The following is a 16,350-nucleotide window of genomic DNA, read 5'->3' as shown; positions in this document are numbered from 1 at the left end:
ATCTGTAGTGCCCAAAAGGAACTGGTTTTGGAAGACGGAGGGATAGGCAGGATACAGACACAATCTTGCACATGTGACTCTGGGAGACAATTCTATCAGGAGAACCTTGGAATTCTGAGAAAGCCTTGGTACTCTCTTAAACTGCCCTAATGAAGACTATTTGAGGCTGGGAGGTGCAGCTCAGTGACAAAAGCCAGGCAGATGCGTAGTATGAGGGGAGGTTCTAGGTTCAATGCTCAGAATCTTCCTGATCCCCAAAAAGCAACTGAAATGGTAATTTAATTTGGAAATAATCCCAACGGTCTTTTACATATGTGTCCATTTCACTGTCATTAAGAAAAAAAAATACTACCAGGCACCAATAGCTCACGCCTATAATCTTAGCTGCTCAGGAGGCTGAGATCTGAGGATTGTGGTTCCAAGCCAGTCCAGGCAGGAAAGTCTGTGAGACTCTTATCTCCAATAAACTACTCAAAAAAATCTGCATGATATTGTGGCTAAAGTGGTAGAGCACTAGCCTCAAGTACCAAGAGGCTCAGGGATGGCATCTAGGCCTTGAGTTTAAGCCCCAGGATGGGCAAACAAAACAAACACATTTTATTCTAGAAGTAGCAACTAAAGCATCAGAAATTGCTTTCTAGGAAAAGAAACGAGGCAGGGAATGTGGCTTGGTGGTACAGTGCTTGCCTGGCATGCATGAAGCCCTGGGTTTGATTCCTCAGTACCACATAAACAGAAAAAGCTGAAAGTGGCACTGTGGTAGAGTGTAGCCTTAAGCAAAAAGAAGCTCAGGGACAGTGCCCAGGCACAGAGTTCAAGTCCCATGACTGTTAGAGAGGGGGGAGGGGGATAGAGAAGGGAGAGAGAAGGAGGGAATAAGATGAGGGAGGGAGGAAATACATTAACATTTTCCAAGTTCTCCTCTCTGCCTTTTGCTCCCATGTCCTCGGCCTGTGCACAACAACCATTACGATTCACCCTCTTTTCTGTTCTTTCAGAGCCTCCATTCTGCTTGTTTATGTCTCTGCAGTACAAATAGTAAGCTTACTCCTATTTCCTGATTTTATCCTCTGCCCTGGCATCCTGGGGAGACCCTTTTGTTCTCAGATCATCAGGTTATCATTACAAGGATTCTGAGGAATTATTTATGGGCTGGATGACCCGGCCAAGACTACCTGAAAGAGCCAGGGTTGGCCTGGGACACAGTGGTCCTGGCTTCTGGACTCTGATTCCCAGCTATCTCGTATTTCGAAGTGCTCTTGAAATGTTGCTTAATGTTTCAGTTTCTAAACTTCTGTTAAAGTGAGGGGCAGCCTGGGGAGGGAGGGATTAAAAAAGTAAACTTTTTCCATCTTTCAGTTGGTTGTACATGTTAAGGAATGTGAAAATGCGTCAAAAGTTGAATGCATCATACAGATGAAAGTGTTAGTATCCTCTCTGAATTACATATAGGATTTGGTAGGACATAGAATACCTGCATCTACTTAATTCTATTCTGAAATAAAAACTTTGTGGCACAGATTTCCTTAGTTTCTTTTTCTGTCTGGCTAGTCTACACAAAACTAGAAACCCATCCATCCTTACTCTGGCAGTGACAGCAATGAGGGGCTTTAAAAAAAATCTCATAGGGCTGGGAATGTGACTTAGTGGTAGAGTGCTTGCCTAGCATGCATTAAGCCCTCTGTTCAATTCCTCAGTACCACATTTTCTGTGGTAAAAAAAGCCAGAAGTGGTGCTGGGGCTCAACTGGTAGAGTGCTAGCCTTCAGCACAAAGGTGATCAGGGACAGAGCCCAAGCCCTGAGTTCAAGCCCCAGGACTGGCAAAAAAATAAAAAAATATAAAAATTAAAAAAAAAATCTCACATGTTGCTGGGCACTAGTGGCTGGTACACAAACACACACACACACACACACACACACACTACATATATATATATATCTCCAATAATTTAGGAAAGCAAAATTATTACAAGCCCTATGTAATGCAAATTAGAATTATCAAAATTATAAATGTACGTATCTTCAGACACAACAATTTCACTTCTACCACAAATACACTTTGCCTTCACAAATTCTTCACATTTTGCCTCTGGGTGCAAGATTATTTAGTACAATATTTTATGGTAATATCTAAAGGTTAGAAAGAGCATGAGTATCTATCGGTTGGGAATTTCTTGGTATATCTATAAAATACAGTCCCAAGAAAGAATGAGGGCCCTCTTTCTGTGTAATTGAGGAAAAATTTCCAAGATCTAATGTACAGGAGAAAAAGGAATGTAGAAAGAAAGCTTTATGTACCATGTAGCCATTTGTATACAAAAGGTAAAAATGTAAATATATATATATATATATATATATATATATATATATATTTATGCCCATTGAGCTACTGGTAGATTTTCCAGTAGTTCAATGAATACAAATGGTTTACCATTTCTTCTTTAATGGTTAAAAAAGTAAACCAGATGCCTGAGAGTAATCTCTCAGGGATTCCCATTAGAATGGGAATACTGTAAGTGGAATACTTACTTTCTATACTCTATTGTAAATTTTTATTTCGGACAATGTGAGTTTACTTACTGCCCAAGTACAATAGCAAAAATAAATAAGGAAAAAGTTCCAAGCAAAACAGGTTCTCAATTTTTTTTTTTTTGTCAGTTGTGGGTCTTGAACTTTGGGCCTGGGTGCTGTCCTCAGCTCTTCAGCTCAAGTTGAGTGCTCTACCACTTGAGCCACAGCGCCACTTCCAGTTTTCTGGTGGTTAATTAGAGATGAGTCTCACGGCCTTTCCTGCCCGGGCTGGCTTTGAACCACAATCCTCAGATCTCAGTCTCCTGAGTAGCTAGGATTACAGGCATGAGTCATGAGTACCTGGCTTCAATTTTTTTTTTAACATCCTTACTGAATTCTTTTCTCCATTATTTCTATAAAATGCCTAAGTGACTTCTAAGAAGTCACTTTTGGGTCTAGATTATTTACTTCTCAATCCCAGTTTAATTTGCTCCAAGGATAACTTGAAGCCATGGAGAGAGAAATCCTCAAACTGTATGCTTAAGAATGGATCATTCTCTGACCAACAACTCTCTTTTTCTGGGGCAAGCAACTGGATCTGAAACATTTTGGACTCAGTTGTCATTATGAGTTCATGTGTTGCTTCAGACAACCAATTAACCCTTGGAATGACAAGTGCTGGACACACCTACCAGACCTCACATTATAAACCACTCTGCAAAGGTGACATCATCTTGCATAAAGAATGGTAGTGCCAGAATTTACAAACTCCTGGGAATTTTACTGAATTACAACTTTGTTTCTTTATTTAAAAAAATTACCTGTAAGTAGTTGTACGGAGAAGTTGCCATTTAACAACATGGCTTATGAATACCAGACATCTTGATCCATGTCACCCCTTTCAACATTCTCACCCTTCCCTTCCCTCCCCACCCCTTCCCTCACTCTTCTTAATTTTGTAGGATATCCATTGGAATCTTGTCTGCATTTCTCCACCTCCTCCTTTCATTTGTTCACCCTTTTCCCCTTGACCCCACCATCCCCTTTTGTGTACCCACTTCCTAGTGTTTTATTTTGCTGAAGTTTAACCATCTAAAGAATTAGACTATTTGAGATCTTTCTTGGGGCTGGGAAGGTGGCTTGCCTTGCATGCATGAAGCCCTGGGTTTGATTCCTCAGTACCACATAAGCAGAAAAAGCCGGAAGTGGCACTGTGGCTCAAGTGGTAGAGCGTTAGCCTTGAGCTGAAGAGCTGAGGGACAGTGCCCAGGCCCTGAGTTCAGGCCCCATGACTGGCCAAAAATCTACCATATTTCAGTTAATACATGTAAGGGAAAATATGCATCCTTGTCTCTGAGTAAATCCCCACTTTTTTTTTTTTTTTTTTTTTTTTTTGGTCATGGGCCTGGAACTCTGGGCCTGGGCACTATCCCTCAGCTCTTCAGCATAAGGAGAGCACTCTACTACTAAAGCCATAGCACCACTTCTGATTTTCTGGTGGTTAATTGGAGATAAGAGTCTCATGGACTTTCTGACCTGGGCTGGCTTTGATTTGTGATCCTTAGATCTCAGACTCCAGAGCTAGGATTCCAGGCATGAGCCACAAGTGCCTGGCTAAATCTCAACTTTCTGTGTGAGCATAATTTCTTCAATTTTCCTCAATAAGCAAGTCTAAGAAAACAAAGATAAATCAGAAACAGAAACAACTTTGTCACAGGTAATCTCTTAGATTCATAATTTCCTTCTTAGTACTTTTTCCTTTGCATGGGTCAGTAAGCCCAGGACACCAGCCAGCCTCCTGACAAATACTAGTATCCCTGAGGTTTTGTCTTACTTGCTTTAATGATGGCATTTTTAAGAGATGTGACGTATCAGGGTAAAAAGGGAACTGTCTATCTCTACTCTCATTAGGCGTAATTGTGCCTCATCTTACAAGGTTGTCTCAATAACAGCCCACGGTATGACCCCCCCTCACCCCCCACGAGGCAGCAGTTGGTGGCCTGAAAGTATTGTTCGAGAACTGAAGAAATCTCTTTGGGACAAGAAGAATGGAGCTTACTCTTTCAGCCTTGAAATTTAAAACTTGATTGTGCCTTTCAATTTGCTGCTCCTAAATTTACTTTGAAATCTTTCAATCTTTGATATGCTAGACAAAGGAAAGAAAAAGAATGCCTTCTCGCTCCCTGACTGAAGTCATCCCAAGTGTACCTTTTTTCCCTCCCACTCTGGGGCGTTTATGCTTTCCTTGAGCACCTCTGTCTTGCTCTTTCTCTCCTACCCTCTTTCAATGGACAAATAATTCTTTATACTTTACTTCAACTTCTTCAGGACTGTGAAAATTAGAAATTATATTTTTAATGAATAGTTTCCTCTCTTTTTGTATTGTTGGTTTACCAACGTGGAATGGCTTACAAATATAGAATGAAGCTATCTTTGTGTTGTATAAAGAAATATTTTAGGAGACTTTGTACTCTTCCTTGATCTGAGCTATCTTCCCTGCCGAGGCAAAGTGATGGACATACTCTTGGCCTAGGAAATGAGGCTGTTGGTAATTTTAATATCACTGAAGTAGCTATGAAACTCATAATTCTTATACTCATAATTCTTATACTTATACAGTGGCTAAACTTAGTGCCCTGAGTGCTTGGTGTGTTTCTTCATCTCATGGCAAAGATACAGCTCACTTAGCTGCCAGACCAAATACTTGACCCATGACAGCATCATAGTGCTCCATAAATACGGAGTACTCTAATACCTGGAATGTACCACTTAGACAAGGTGGTGCTTAAACTTTAGTTACCTCCTCCACATGGCATATAAACTCTTTGCAGTCTTGTTTACATGAGCATAAAAACCAAGTCTCACAATGTTCTGCCTCTGATTCATGAAAGATGGGCAGAGTCTCTCTCTGTCTGTCTGTCTGTCTGTCTGTCTGTCTGTCTCTCTCTCTCTCTCTCTCTCTCTCTCTCTCTCACACACACACACACACACACACACACACAGAGCAACTCTTGTTCCATGTATTTTCATATTTAGAAGATTAAACAAAACCATGTAGATAGCATATTGGGGGATTAGAACTAGCTGTTGGTCCAAGTTTATTTCATTGATGAGGCAATATGAGGCCCAGAGATTTGTCTTAAATTCTGAAGTGAGTTAGTTGATGGTAGGGTAGGCCTGTAATCAGGACTTTAAGCCTCTTGGTGCTTCTCAGCTGCATTCCAGACATTTATAGCTAGGAACCAGAAACTGGGTGGGCTGGCTGTGGCTTATGTTGCTACAGAAAGTGTAGTGGGAAAGGGCTTCACGAACTGTAATCCCACAAAATGGAAGGTATTATTGTAGGTAATTGTTCTGAACAACTAGATTACCGACTTGAAAGAGAAAGATGAAATTGCATTGGTTTTCTCAATGTCTGGATTCGTAAGAAGAAAAATAAACTGAGGCGCTCTAAGCCCACATCAAGCTTTTGTCCTCTGCTTCAAAATAACCTCAATGAAGCCTTTCCTCTTGGAAACCAGCAACTCACTTCACTTCAAAGTTCTAGCACCACTCCTTTCACCAGCCCCCAGCTCTGATGAGCAAAAGACACAAAAATACCAAAGAGGTGACCAGGGAGGGGTGGAGCCTTCTGAAGGGTCCCATGGAATACATCACATATGAGCTCTTGTAATAGAAACACTTTCCCAACAGCCCTTGGTTTTCTTGACACTCCATTGGTTAGAACTGCTTGGGGATTATTTTCTGATTCTGTAGAAGAGGCCAAAGAAGAAAGAGACAGATAATGACAATACTTTTTTGAACTCTGGGCCTGGGCACTGTCCCTGAGCTCTTCAGCTCAAGGTGAGTGTTCTACCACTTGAGCCACAGTGCCACTTCTGGTTTTCTGGTGGTTAATTGGAGATAAGAGTCTCACGGATGTTCATGCCCAGGCTGGCTCTGAACTGCCATCCTCACATCTCCGCCTCCTGAGTAGCTAGGAATGCAGGTGAGAACCACTGCCGCCCAGCTCAGATAAAGACAGTATCACTTACTTGAAAGCTTTTATTTCTGCCTCTGAAAGACAGAAATCATTATTATCATAATTTGGTCTCTTTATAATGATTAAGTCTCTTCCAACAATTCTCCAGTTCTCTTCTATAGCTCCAAGGAAATATAAGCCATTTATCCAAAGCTAAAACCAGATCAATATCTTCTCCTATTCCTGCCCCCATTCTCTTTATTTATTTATTTTTTATTGTAAAGATACTATACAGAGGTTACAGTTACATGAGTGAGGTAATGAGTACACTTCCTATTGAGCATTGTTACCCCCTCCATTGTTTTCCCCCTACCATCCCTTCTCTCCCTACCTTCCCCGAGGTTCTTTTTTTTTTTATTGTGATTAAGTGATTACATAATTTCCCGAATTTCACAGTATTGTGGAATAATGATGCTCATTTAAAGTCACAAGTTCATTCTAACTTTCCTGGAGCAAATTGTCTATCACAGTCTATAACATATAACGGTGTACACATATACTCCATACATGTGATCAGCAGCATGCCCCATTCTCTTTAAATCTGAGTCTTGTAATTCTCTGACAGATCAACCTTACCCAGTCAGAGCAGTAGACACACACACACACACACACACACACACAAAACACATGAATGATGTAAAAAAAGTGAAACAAGCCGGGCACCGGTGGCTCACTCCTGTAATCCTAGCTGCTCAGGAGGCTGAGATCTAAGGATTGTGGTTCAAAGTCAGCCCAGGCAGGAAAGTACATGAGACTCTTATCTCCTATTAACCACCAGAAAGCCAGAAATGACACTGTGGCTCAAGTGGTAGAACACTCACCTTGAGCTGAAGAGCTCAAGGCACAGTGCCCAAGCCTGAGTTCAAGTCCCACAACCGACAAAAAAGAAAAAAGAACAGAGAAAATGTGAAGCCAGGGAAGTGTGAAGCCTTCTGATAGGCCTTCTGATGACGAAAAGACAGAAGCAAAAGACAATGGGTTTGCATTTTCTATAAACATCTTACTTGTCAAACATTTAAGGAAATTATTTAGGGTTACGAGGCTTGTATATAACAAAAGTAGAATAAAAAGCTTGGCTAAGGGACTGGGAAGGTGGCTCAGTGGTAGAGTGCTTGCTTTGCATGCATGAGGCCCCGGGTTCAATTCCTCAGCACAGCACCACATAAACAGAAAAAGCCAGAAGTGGGCTGTGGCTCAAGTGGTAGAGCGCTAAGCCTTGAGCTGAAATGCTGAGGGACAGCGGCCAAGCCCAGAGTTCAAGCCCCACAACCGACAAAAAAAAAACATCTTGGCTCAGAATTTTCAAAATTATTCAATTTTACACATTCACTGAGCCTTTGAAGATGCAGAGGCTCAGTTACAAAACTGAAGAGTAAACCTAGGTTATCTGACTCCAGAAAACAGATCTCCACTACCCCTCCTGGGACTAAACTATGCAATAGGAAGCGGCTCCCTAGAATTAATTCTTCTTGAGCTGGAAGAAAGGTTCTGTGTGTGCAGTGAGCATCTGTTAGGTATTTGCCATCACTAGCCCTGAAAATTTCTCTCCATTTCTGCTTCTTGGGAAAGGAATTGAAACAGAAAGAAAGCAGATTCTAGGCCTTCTTCCTTCTCCCTGTGTCAACTGGCCAAAGCAAGGACAGCTTCCTTTCCTCCCTTTCCTTGGGCCCTGGATCCCCTGAACAGGACTTTGTGCACTGATCATGGTGGAGGAGACAGGCCATGCCTCAGTTTCCTGAAGTGCCTCTCTGCCTCCTCATTTCTAAGAAGCTGGAAATCTGTGAGCCATTCACTGGGTTCCTGTAGTTCAGCCTGTGTGGAGCGGCTCCTATTCCAGGGACAGGAGGTAGCGATGCTGCATGGGTGCAGAGCTGTGCCCATTCCAGCATGCAGCAGGCGGCCATTGTGGTAGCACTAGCAGTTAGTTTAGCCCAACAGCTGCTAGTAAACCAGAAGGGTCATACAGGCTCACACCTGTAATCCTAGCTACACAGGAGGCTGAGATCTGAGGATCGCAGTTCAAAGCCAGCCTAAGCAGGAAAGTCCGTGAGACTCTCATCTCCAATTAACCACCATAAAATAGGAAGTGTCTGGGAGTTCAAGCCCCATGACCAACCAAAATGACTCCCTCCAAAAAATGACTCCCCCCCTGGGTTATTTGGGTTTTCAATGAAGTCAAACTACAACATAGCTTGGCATAAAGTGCGAATGCTAGGGGGCTGGGAAGGTGGCTCAGTGGTAGAGCGCTTGCCTTGCATGCATGAGGCCCTGGGTTTGATTCCTCAGCACCACATAAGCAAAAAGAAAAAAGCCGGAAGTGGTGCTGTGGCTCAAGTGGTAGAGCGCTAGCCTTGAGCTGAAGAGCTGAGGGACAGTGCCCAGGCCCAGAGTTCAGGTCCCATGACCGGACCCCAAAAACAAACAAACAAACAAACAAAAATATGTGAATGCTAGCTCTTATTGGTGGTGGTAGGTATTATAGCTGTGATGACAGATGAGAAAACAGGCTCAGAGAGGTCAAATGTCTTCCTCTGAATCACACAGATAGTAAATAATACAACTATTATGAGCCAAGTACATACTTCACCAAAACATGGCACATCCAGAGATATCAGTGCAGGTCTTTATGAGCAAATGGAACAAACCTCAAAATACCAACAAGAAAAATGCACCATATTATTTATGGCAGTACATATCATTCCATAATATCATTATTTCATTTTTTAAATTTCAGAGTTATTTATAAACCTATCATTACCTCTGACCCTGCATATTCCTTCCACAACTAATTTTTTTATTTATCTTTTCCAGTAAACTACCTGAGAGTAGGAATATCCACTTCACATTATGGCCAGATATTCAACATTCAATATTTATTAAATTGGTGGACAGCTTTGAAGTTTGATTTTTTTCAGGACTGAGCATTGGCATGCTAAGCAAACTTAAATAAACCACTTAGATTATTTATTCAGCAGCAAATAGCTAAAGTTCCTATAATCCCAACTATATAGGAGGCTGTAAATAGGAGGATACAGTCTAAGGCCAGCCCTGGGACAGCCCATGAGATCCTGTCTGAAAAATAACTAAAGCAAAAAATGGGATGGAAGCATGGTGCAAGTGGTAGAACACCTGACTAATGAGTAAAAGCTCCTGAAATAAAATCTAATACTACACAAAAACTGACAAATTGTATAAAAACTTATTCAGAAGAAAGTGATATTCTATCCATCCCCTATCCTAGCAGGCACCTGTGAGGACCAGTTTCTTGAGTGACTTTGAAATTACACTGAATTTTGCTGCAATTTAAGTTTACTGCCAAAGAGTATTACAGAATGAAGAAATGCTTTACAAAATGTAATCCGTATGTGTCCAAACTTTTTTTTTCTTCCAGTTGTGGGGCCTGAACTCTGGGCCTGGGCTCTGTCCCTCAGATCTTCAGCTCAAGGCTAGAGCTCTACCACTTACGCCACAGCACCACTTTTTCTATTTATGTAGTGCTGAGGAATTGAACCCAGAGCCTCATGCATGCAAGGCAAACACTCTACCAAAGAGCCACCTTCCCTGCCCATATCCTTTTATAAAGACATCTCAAGTGCAAATTCCCAGGATGTGTGTGTATGTGTGGGTGTGGGTGTGGGTGTAAGAGAGAGAGAGAGAGAGAGAGAGAGAGAGAGAGAGAGAGAGAGAGAGAGAGAGAGAGAGAGTGAGAGAGAGAGAGAGAGAGAGAGAGAGAGAGAGAGAGAGAGAGAGAGAGAGAGAGAGAGAGAGAGAGAACACAGAGAAAGATACCAATTACAGAGTCCAATAATTCATTAGGAAAACTGCCATCTGTCTACACAAGTCTATCTGCAGACTCTCAGCCCTTCAGCTGAGCTTAAGAGCCATTCAGAATTCTTTGCTTGAGATTTTATTTCATTGTGCAATTCCTCCCTTGGACATGGAAAAGAGTCATATCCTGTGACCTGATCATGACAAAGAACTTTCCATTTCTTTCTGTGAGATGTTTGCGGTCTCTCTAACATACCTTACCACCATTGGAAATGGGAAAGTGCTTTCTGCAGGAGAAAGCAAAACTGGGACCACTCTTCTCAATATGTTTGTATCAGAGAGATGCTTGCAATAGCCTTAGAAGGCATATTATCTACAACTTTCCTCACAAAGTCTCTTAAAGGGACTTGCAGCTTGGAACTGTGTCTAGCAGGTTGCTGACCTGCTCTTGTCACATGAAGCTGGGCTCTAGTGTTGCTTATTAGACTTTGACATTGTTTAGAAATGAGATTATAAATGAGATAAAATTGCATTAGTGGTCTTTTGCTTATATGTATTGAGAACCTGACACTGAAATCCAGATCTCTTGTGTGGACATACATGTCTCTCCTCCATAGTATTTTTTTTCAGTTTCTTTTTTTCATACATTAGTTGCATATCCATTTTATTTTTAAAACAGACTGAAATCAAAATCAATCCTAATTCATAAGCTTTTCCAGAAAGTTATTAGAGGCTAAGAATCTGAACACTAATTATTATAGCTCTTCTCATATATTGTAGGGAAAAACAAACAGCTACTTCCTGCTTTCTTGCTAGAATTTTCCTGATCCTCTCCATGTTGCAGATTAATTAAAGAGTCAATAGTCAGACACATTTTGTGTAGGACTAAGGTAGACATGGAACCCAGTGACAACCTGAATGGAGCCTTTGTTTCTGTGGGGCCCTCAATGGGAGATACACCAACAGATAACTGGAGGGTTCTTCCTTCTCTCAAATCTGTTTGCTACTAAGTTGTCTATTTGTTATTCCGAGTCTTTGGTGTGTGTAGACTTGGTGGTCTCTTTGACTATCAATGAGCTCTTTTTATGTGTTTCTTTGTTAGTGCCTTCTTCTCCTTGCTTCTAACTCCTCAGTCTCCCTGAGTAAAGCCAACCATGAAGGCACTCAGCCAATTTATCTACCCTCGCTCAGCCAACTCTCATTGCAGTTCTCACAAATCTGAGGAAAGGCCTCACTAGGTTAGGAAATGATTCCGGAACTTATAGAGAAAATGGACATTTTGACTTTTATTAGAAATGTATTCCTTTATAGTTAGGAACTTCCTTCTCCATCAATCTACCTTCCATGTTCAGATTTTATTATTTTCCAGTCTTCCAAGACAGAAATATTGCTTGCTTGAAGATTGAACTCTTCTGGTGTTTAGGGAACCATTCTGAATAGACATTTCTTCATCTCTCCCAAACATATTCTAGTATTAGTGAGCTGTTCTATTATGCATATCGGATTGCAAAATAAATGGGTGTTTGTTAAATGAACAAGAAGAATATGGCTTAATTGTACACGAATTATAATTTTTCTTATGAGTGTCACTGTGTAAAACAAATAGTAAGATGACAATGACCAAGCATTGCTGGCTAAATGGTCTCCTCCACCAAATGACAGCGTTTCTCTTCCTAGCATCTTTCATAAGAGATCAACCAGGCAGCAGAGAAGAGAAACAGGATAGTCAAGTGGTTATGAGGATAGCCCCTAGCTTTACATGAGTTTGATCTCTTGGTCTAACTTTATTAATTTTGTGACATTTCATCCATGAAATTATACACAAATTCATAATCATACCCACCCACTTACTTCATAGGCTTATTTGAAGGCTAAATGAGCTAATCTAACATAAAACACCCAAAAAATAGCCAGAATTTTTACTACATGACTGTTTCCTAGAAGTATTATATAACTATGACTTGGCTTAATAACTATGATTCAGACCAAAAATAGCAAGATAAGGATACTGCAGTTTGTATGGTATCCCAGTGTTAAAATAGTTTCTCTAAGAGTAAAATAAAATATTTCACACCTGGAAATCTGCAAGAGTAAGTCATGGCTTACTCTTACTGCAAGAGTAAGCCATGGCTTACTCTTACTGCAAGAGTAAGCCATGACTTTTCTAGGTGAATCAGGACACATTCATTTTGAGCATCTCTACAATTAATTGAATACTTATTAATCAAAAATTATGGAAAGAAGCCAAAGATATTAAACACTAGAATTTTCTTAATTCTTACTTAAGCTATTATCTTTTTATAGCTAACAAATCTTGGCTAAGTACTAGGCAGAGATGAGAACCACATGAATGCCTTTTTGTTTGGGGGTAAATTGGTAGAAACTGTTGTTAGAGCTTTTTTTTTAAAAAAAAAAAAAAACAAGTTTGAGCATTTTTGTTCATTTGTTTTACAATGTAGTATTAGCTTATACACTGCCAACTCAAGGATTTCTGTATTGGCTTGGTCAAAAATTTCAAATAGGTAGTTTTTTTCATCTATATTTAAAGGTACTATCAATGCCACGCATAAACATTAAACTAAAATTTTAGATACCGATAAACCAAACAAAATATTTATTATTATTATTGATTGCTGTCAACCATGCTAAATTAGTAGGGACTAAAATACTATGGCGGCCCTGTGTGGCTATGAATGAGAGATCTGTGTTAACATTTTCCCTGCTTACCTTTCCCAGCTTCTGAGTGAGAAAGTGCAAATAAGAAAGATTCGGCTACTATGTTCAAGGTTTTGAGTTAGCAGCAGTTAGAATATAATTAATTTTAGGGACCCATATTTCATTTTGGTGGTACTAATTGTGTAAATTAGTTTTAAGTAAAAGTGACCTTGAATAATGATTGTACTTTGGCCAAGTCTCGCATGTTTCCTTGTTTTTGTTATTATTTAATTGTTCATGCCTAATGATTAAATTATCACTCCTTTATCCCTGCATGAATTGGGAAAATGTTTGGCTTATTTCTTCTTTTCCTACAATTAATTGAGTTGCATAATGCCTAATAAAGTCTCTTTTAGATTCCCAGATATCTGCCATATATCACTACAAGCATACCAGCAAACTACAAATCTGGGGGGGAAAAATGAAAGAAAATCTTCAAATGCAGGGAAGAACCTGGAGTATCTTAAAAACTTTTGTTTTACAGATAAGATCTCTATATAGTGTAGACTGCCCTTGAACTTAGATCCTCTTGCCTACTCTACGCACGACTGGGATTACAAACCCGAGCAACCACAGCAGGCTAGGCTATCATTTTGATTGCCTACAATCAGTTTATCTGATAGTGATCCACAGCAGCCAGATGCCCTGGAGAGATGAGATACTCCGTTTTGTTTCTGTGTATATCAAGGGACTCACCCACAATGACAGCGGTGACGGTGAGCAGCACGAAAGCATTCCGAAACAGGTAACTTTTAATGTCGTCCTTGGTGATGTTTTGCACTTTCTTCTTAGCCAAAAGCGTGCGTTTACGGACTCCTTGCTGGAATCTCTCCATCCTGCCCCCTGCTCTGGGCTCTTCTCCATTGCTTTTTGTCATGTTTTACTTTTCTGGAAGTCTTACTTCTTTGCACTTGGGTGTCTCAGAATTAGTCCCGGGAAGTCAAGCCTCCTTTTTGGTATTAAGAGAACACTACTAGAATGAGAGGGAGAGAGACAAGGGTTATAGCTTCAGGCGTGAGGACACAGTACTTCCCACACTGGGGCAGGCTACGGGCAAATTGCGCAATCTCAGTAGAAGTCAGGGACTGAAGAGCTGCAGTATCAGACTTCCAAGTATATTTTACTGGAGCACGTGTGAGAAATGGGGGTAAATTCAGAATAAATTCAGAATATGCAGAAATGTGATCTATTATTGAAGTTTGTCTCTTTAATCAGATTTTTGAAAGCTTATTTCTGACCCATTACCCCCTTATTCCCACCTTGTCCCTCAGAACCTAGCCAAGCACCTTACACAGTGTACGCATTCAATAAATCTCCAAGTGAACTGAAACACACAGGAAGTACGCCAGCCCCAGTAACTTGATAACAGCCAGGACAGTGAAAAGGATTGCAATATGGATCCTAACCTGAATGTTTCTATTATATGTAGTGAAGTAACTATTTTCATTATTAAAAATCATGAAACTATCAGCTACTTGATATGGTCATTTACAAAAACATACGAAATGGCCAGGGGACATAAGAAATACATTTGTTTTACAGTGTAACTTTTGAAATTTTCCATGAAATAAGTAAAGTGCTCCAGGCACATCTACAAATGATCTAAAGCCCTAATTCATTGTGTTACAAGTAGAAGCAAAGAGTAACGTTTATGTTTGTGGCTAATACACGGGAGTCTCCCGTGGAAAGGATCCATTGACTTCCAAGTATTTTAAAACTTTAAATTTTTGGAACAAATGAAATGAATCCAATTTCATTCCAAACATTACAATGTGTGTTTTCTGTTTTTTTAATTATTATTATTATTATTAACGTGCTCTTCTTAGGTTATTCAAATACAATTAAGCATATGCTTTTTCTTGCTGGAAATCAGTTCTGGGAAGAAAAAAAAAAAGAAAAAAATTCGAAAGCCTCCTCCTGCTGTGTTACAAGAGTTCTAATCCCTGGTCCGCGGTCCTGACCAATCCCAGGGAAAATCAGCCGCCTGTGGATTTGTGCTTCTGGCAAAGCGAGCAGCCTGCGTGTGGCGGGGGAGGCAGCTGCAGTCCCCGGGACGCGTCGCCAGCCCGGGCAGCTCCAGCCGAGGTAAAGGAGAAAAAAAGACTCGACTTTAAAAAGCATCGCAGGTCGTGGATAATAAGACCTACAACTTGTTTAAAACTAGACACCAGATTAAAAGCTTAAAGAAACGTGGAGAGGGGGGAGGGTTCAGATTAAAACACACACACACACACACACACACACACACACACGCACGCACTCACTAAAGATCAATCTTGATTCTTGTCTAAGGTCTCCAACCACAACGAATGACTCCACACCGAATTAAGAAGGGGATCGGCGCAAATACACTCACCACGTTGAATTTTTAACAGGGACTTTATCTCCCAAAATGGCCCAGCTCTTACTCTGGCTACTCTCTCCTGCGTTGGGGGACAGATCACATTGACAGAGAGGAGGTGGAAGGAGAGAAATCCAACCCAGTTAGCAGCAGAGGACGTTACACTTACCTTTTCTGAAAAAAAACAATGTTTTTTAAAAACGGACGGAAGATAACTCAGCAATGACAAGGTGAGTTCCCCAGCAGGTACAACGGAGAAACAGGACGGAGGGAGCCGGGGTCAGCCTGGCCCTGACCAAATGCATGTGCTCAGAAACTGCAAGTTACAATCACAGCAACTTAAGAAAAGGGGCGGGGCCTGGGCGGGGCGGGAGGGGCGGGGGTGGGGGGAATCAAAACCGCACCGGCCAGCGAGGGAGCCCCGAGGTTACTGGAATATTGATTAATTTTGGCACACCACAAGCGTGCTTGCTGGCTTTGTTTTTGCTCCCCGGACCACTTTCACGCCTTGCCAGTCTCCTTTCATTAGAAATGCAAAACTCGAGACCAGGAAAAAAATAATAACAATATTGAAAAAAATAAAGCCACACCTACCCCCCCCCACCCCCAACACACACACACACACACACACCCCGGAGAGCTGGAAGTCTCTGTTAGAAAGTCCCTTAGAGTAAAATTCAATCACCTCCCAGGATTGTAGGTTTCCTCCCCGAAGGGAGCAGAAGAGTGTGTGCTCTTTTGCCAAACTGAACAACTGTTACATAAACGTGCCCCTCCCTTTTTCTTTTTAGAGTCGGAAGTAAAATTGGCATTTCTTGGGGATGATCCTAGAATACAATCAAGCACAGAGACGAAAAAAAGTGCACACTGCAATTATTGAAACTTGCTTGAAGTGACTCAAAACAGAAGATGAAACATGCCTGTGGTAGCCGTTCAAACAGCTCGGTCATAACAAACCGAATTGAACTCAGACCCATGGCCTTGCAAGCATGG

The 16,350-nt window shown here is 41.0% G+C and overlaps 1 protein-coding gene across 2 annotated transcripts in view; it reads right to left on the bottom strand.

The window, feature by feature from the left end:
* The window catches only part of Slc1a3 (solute carrier family 1 member 3), a 90,746-nt gene extending 75,066 nt beyond the window's left edge, over positions 1–15,680 (bottom strand). Inside the window, exons 1-2 of one of the 2 annotated variants that reach the window (XM_070041042.1) lie at positions 15,527–15,680; positions 13,713–13,989 (exon numbers count right to left, since the gene is read on the bottom strand). In XM_070041042.1, the coding sequence (XP_069897143.1) occupies positions 13,713–13,893 (181 nt within the window). In that variant the 5' untranslated portion in view covers positions 13,894–13,989; positions 15,527–15,680. The remainder of the gene's footprint in view (positions 1–13,712; positions 13,990–15,526) is intronic. The other variant, XM_070041043.1, reaches the window with a different exon arrangement.
* Positions 15,681–16,350: the final 670 nt, after the last annotated feature.

The sequence above is a fragment of the Dipodomys merriami genome, unplaced genomic scaffold (assembly GCF_024711535.1).
Source record: "Dipodomys merriami isolate MVZ:Mamm:240054 unplaced genomic scaffold, mDipMer1.0.p SCAF_30, whole genome shotgun sequence".
NCBI classification, from domain to species: domain Eukaryota; kingdom Metazoa; phylum Chordata; class Mammalia; order Rodentia; family Heteromyidae; genus Dipodomys; species Dipodomys merriami.
This window is presented reverse-complemented; position numbering and strand designations above follow the sequence as displayed.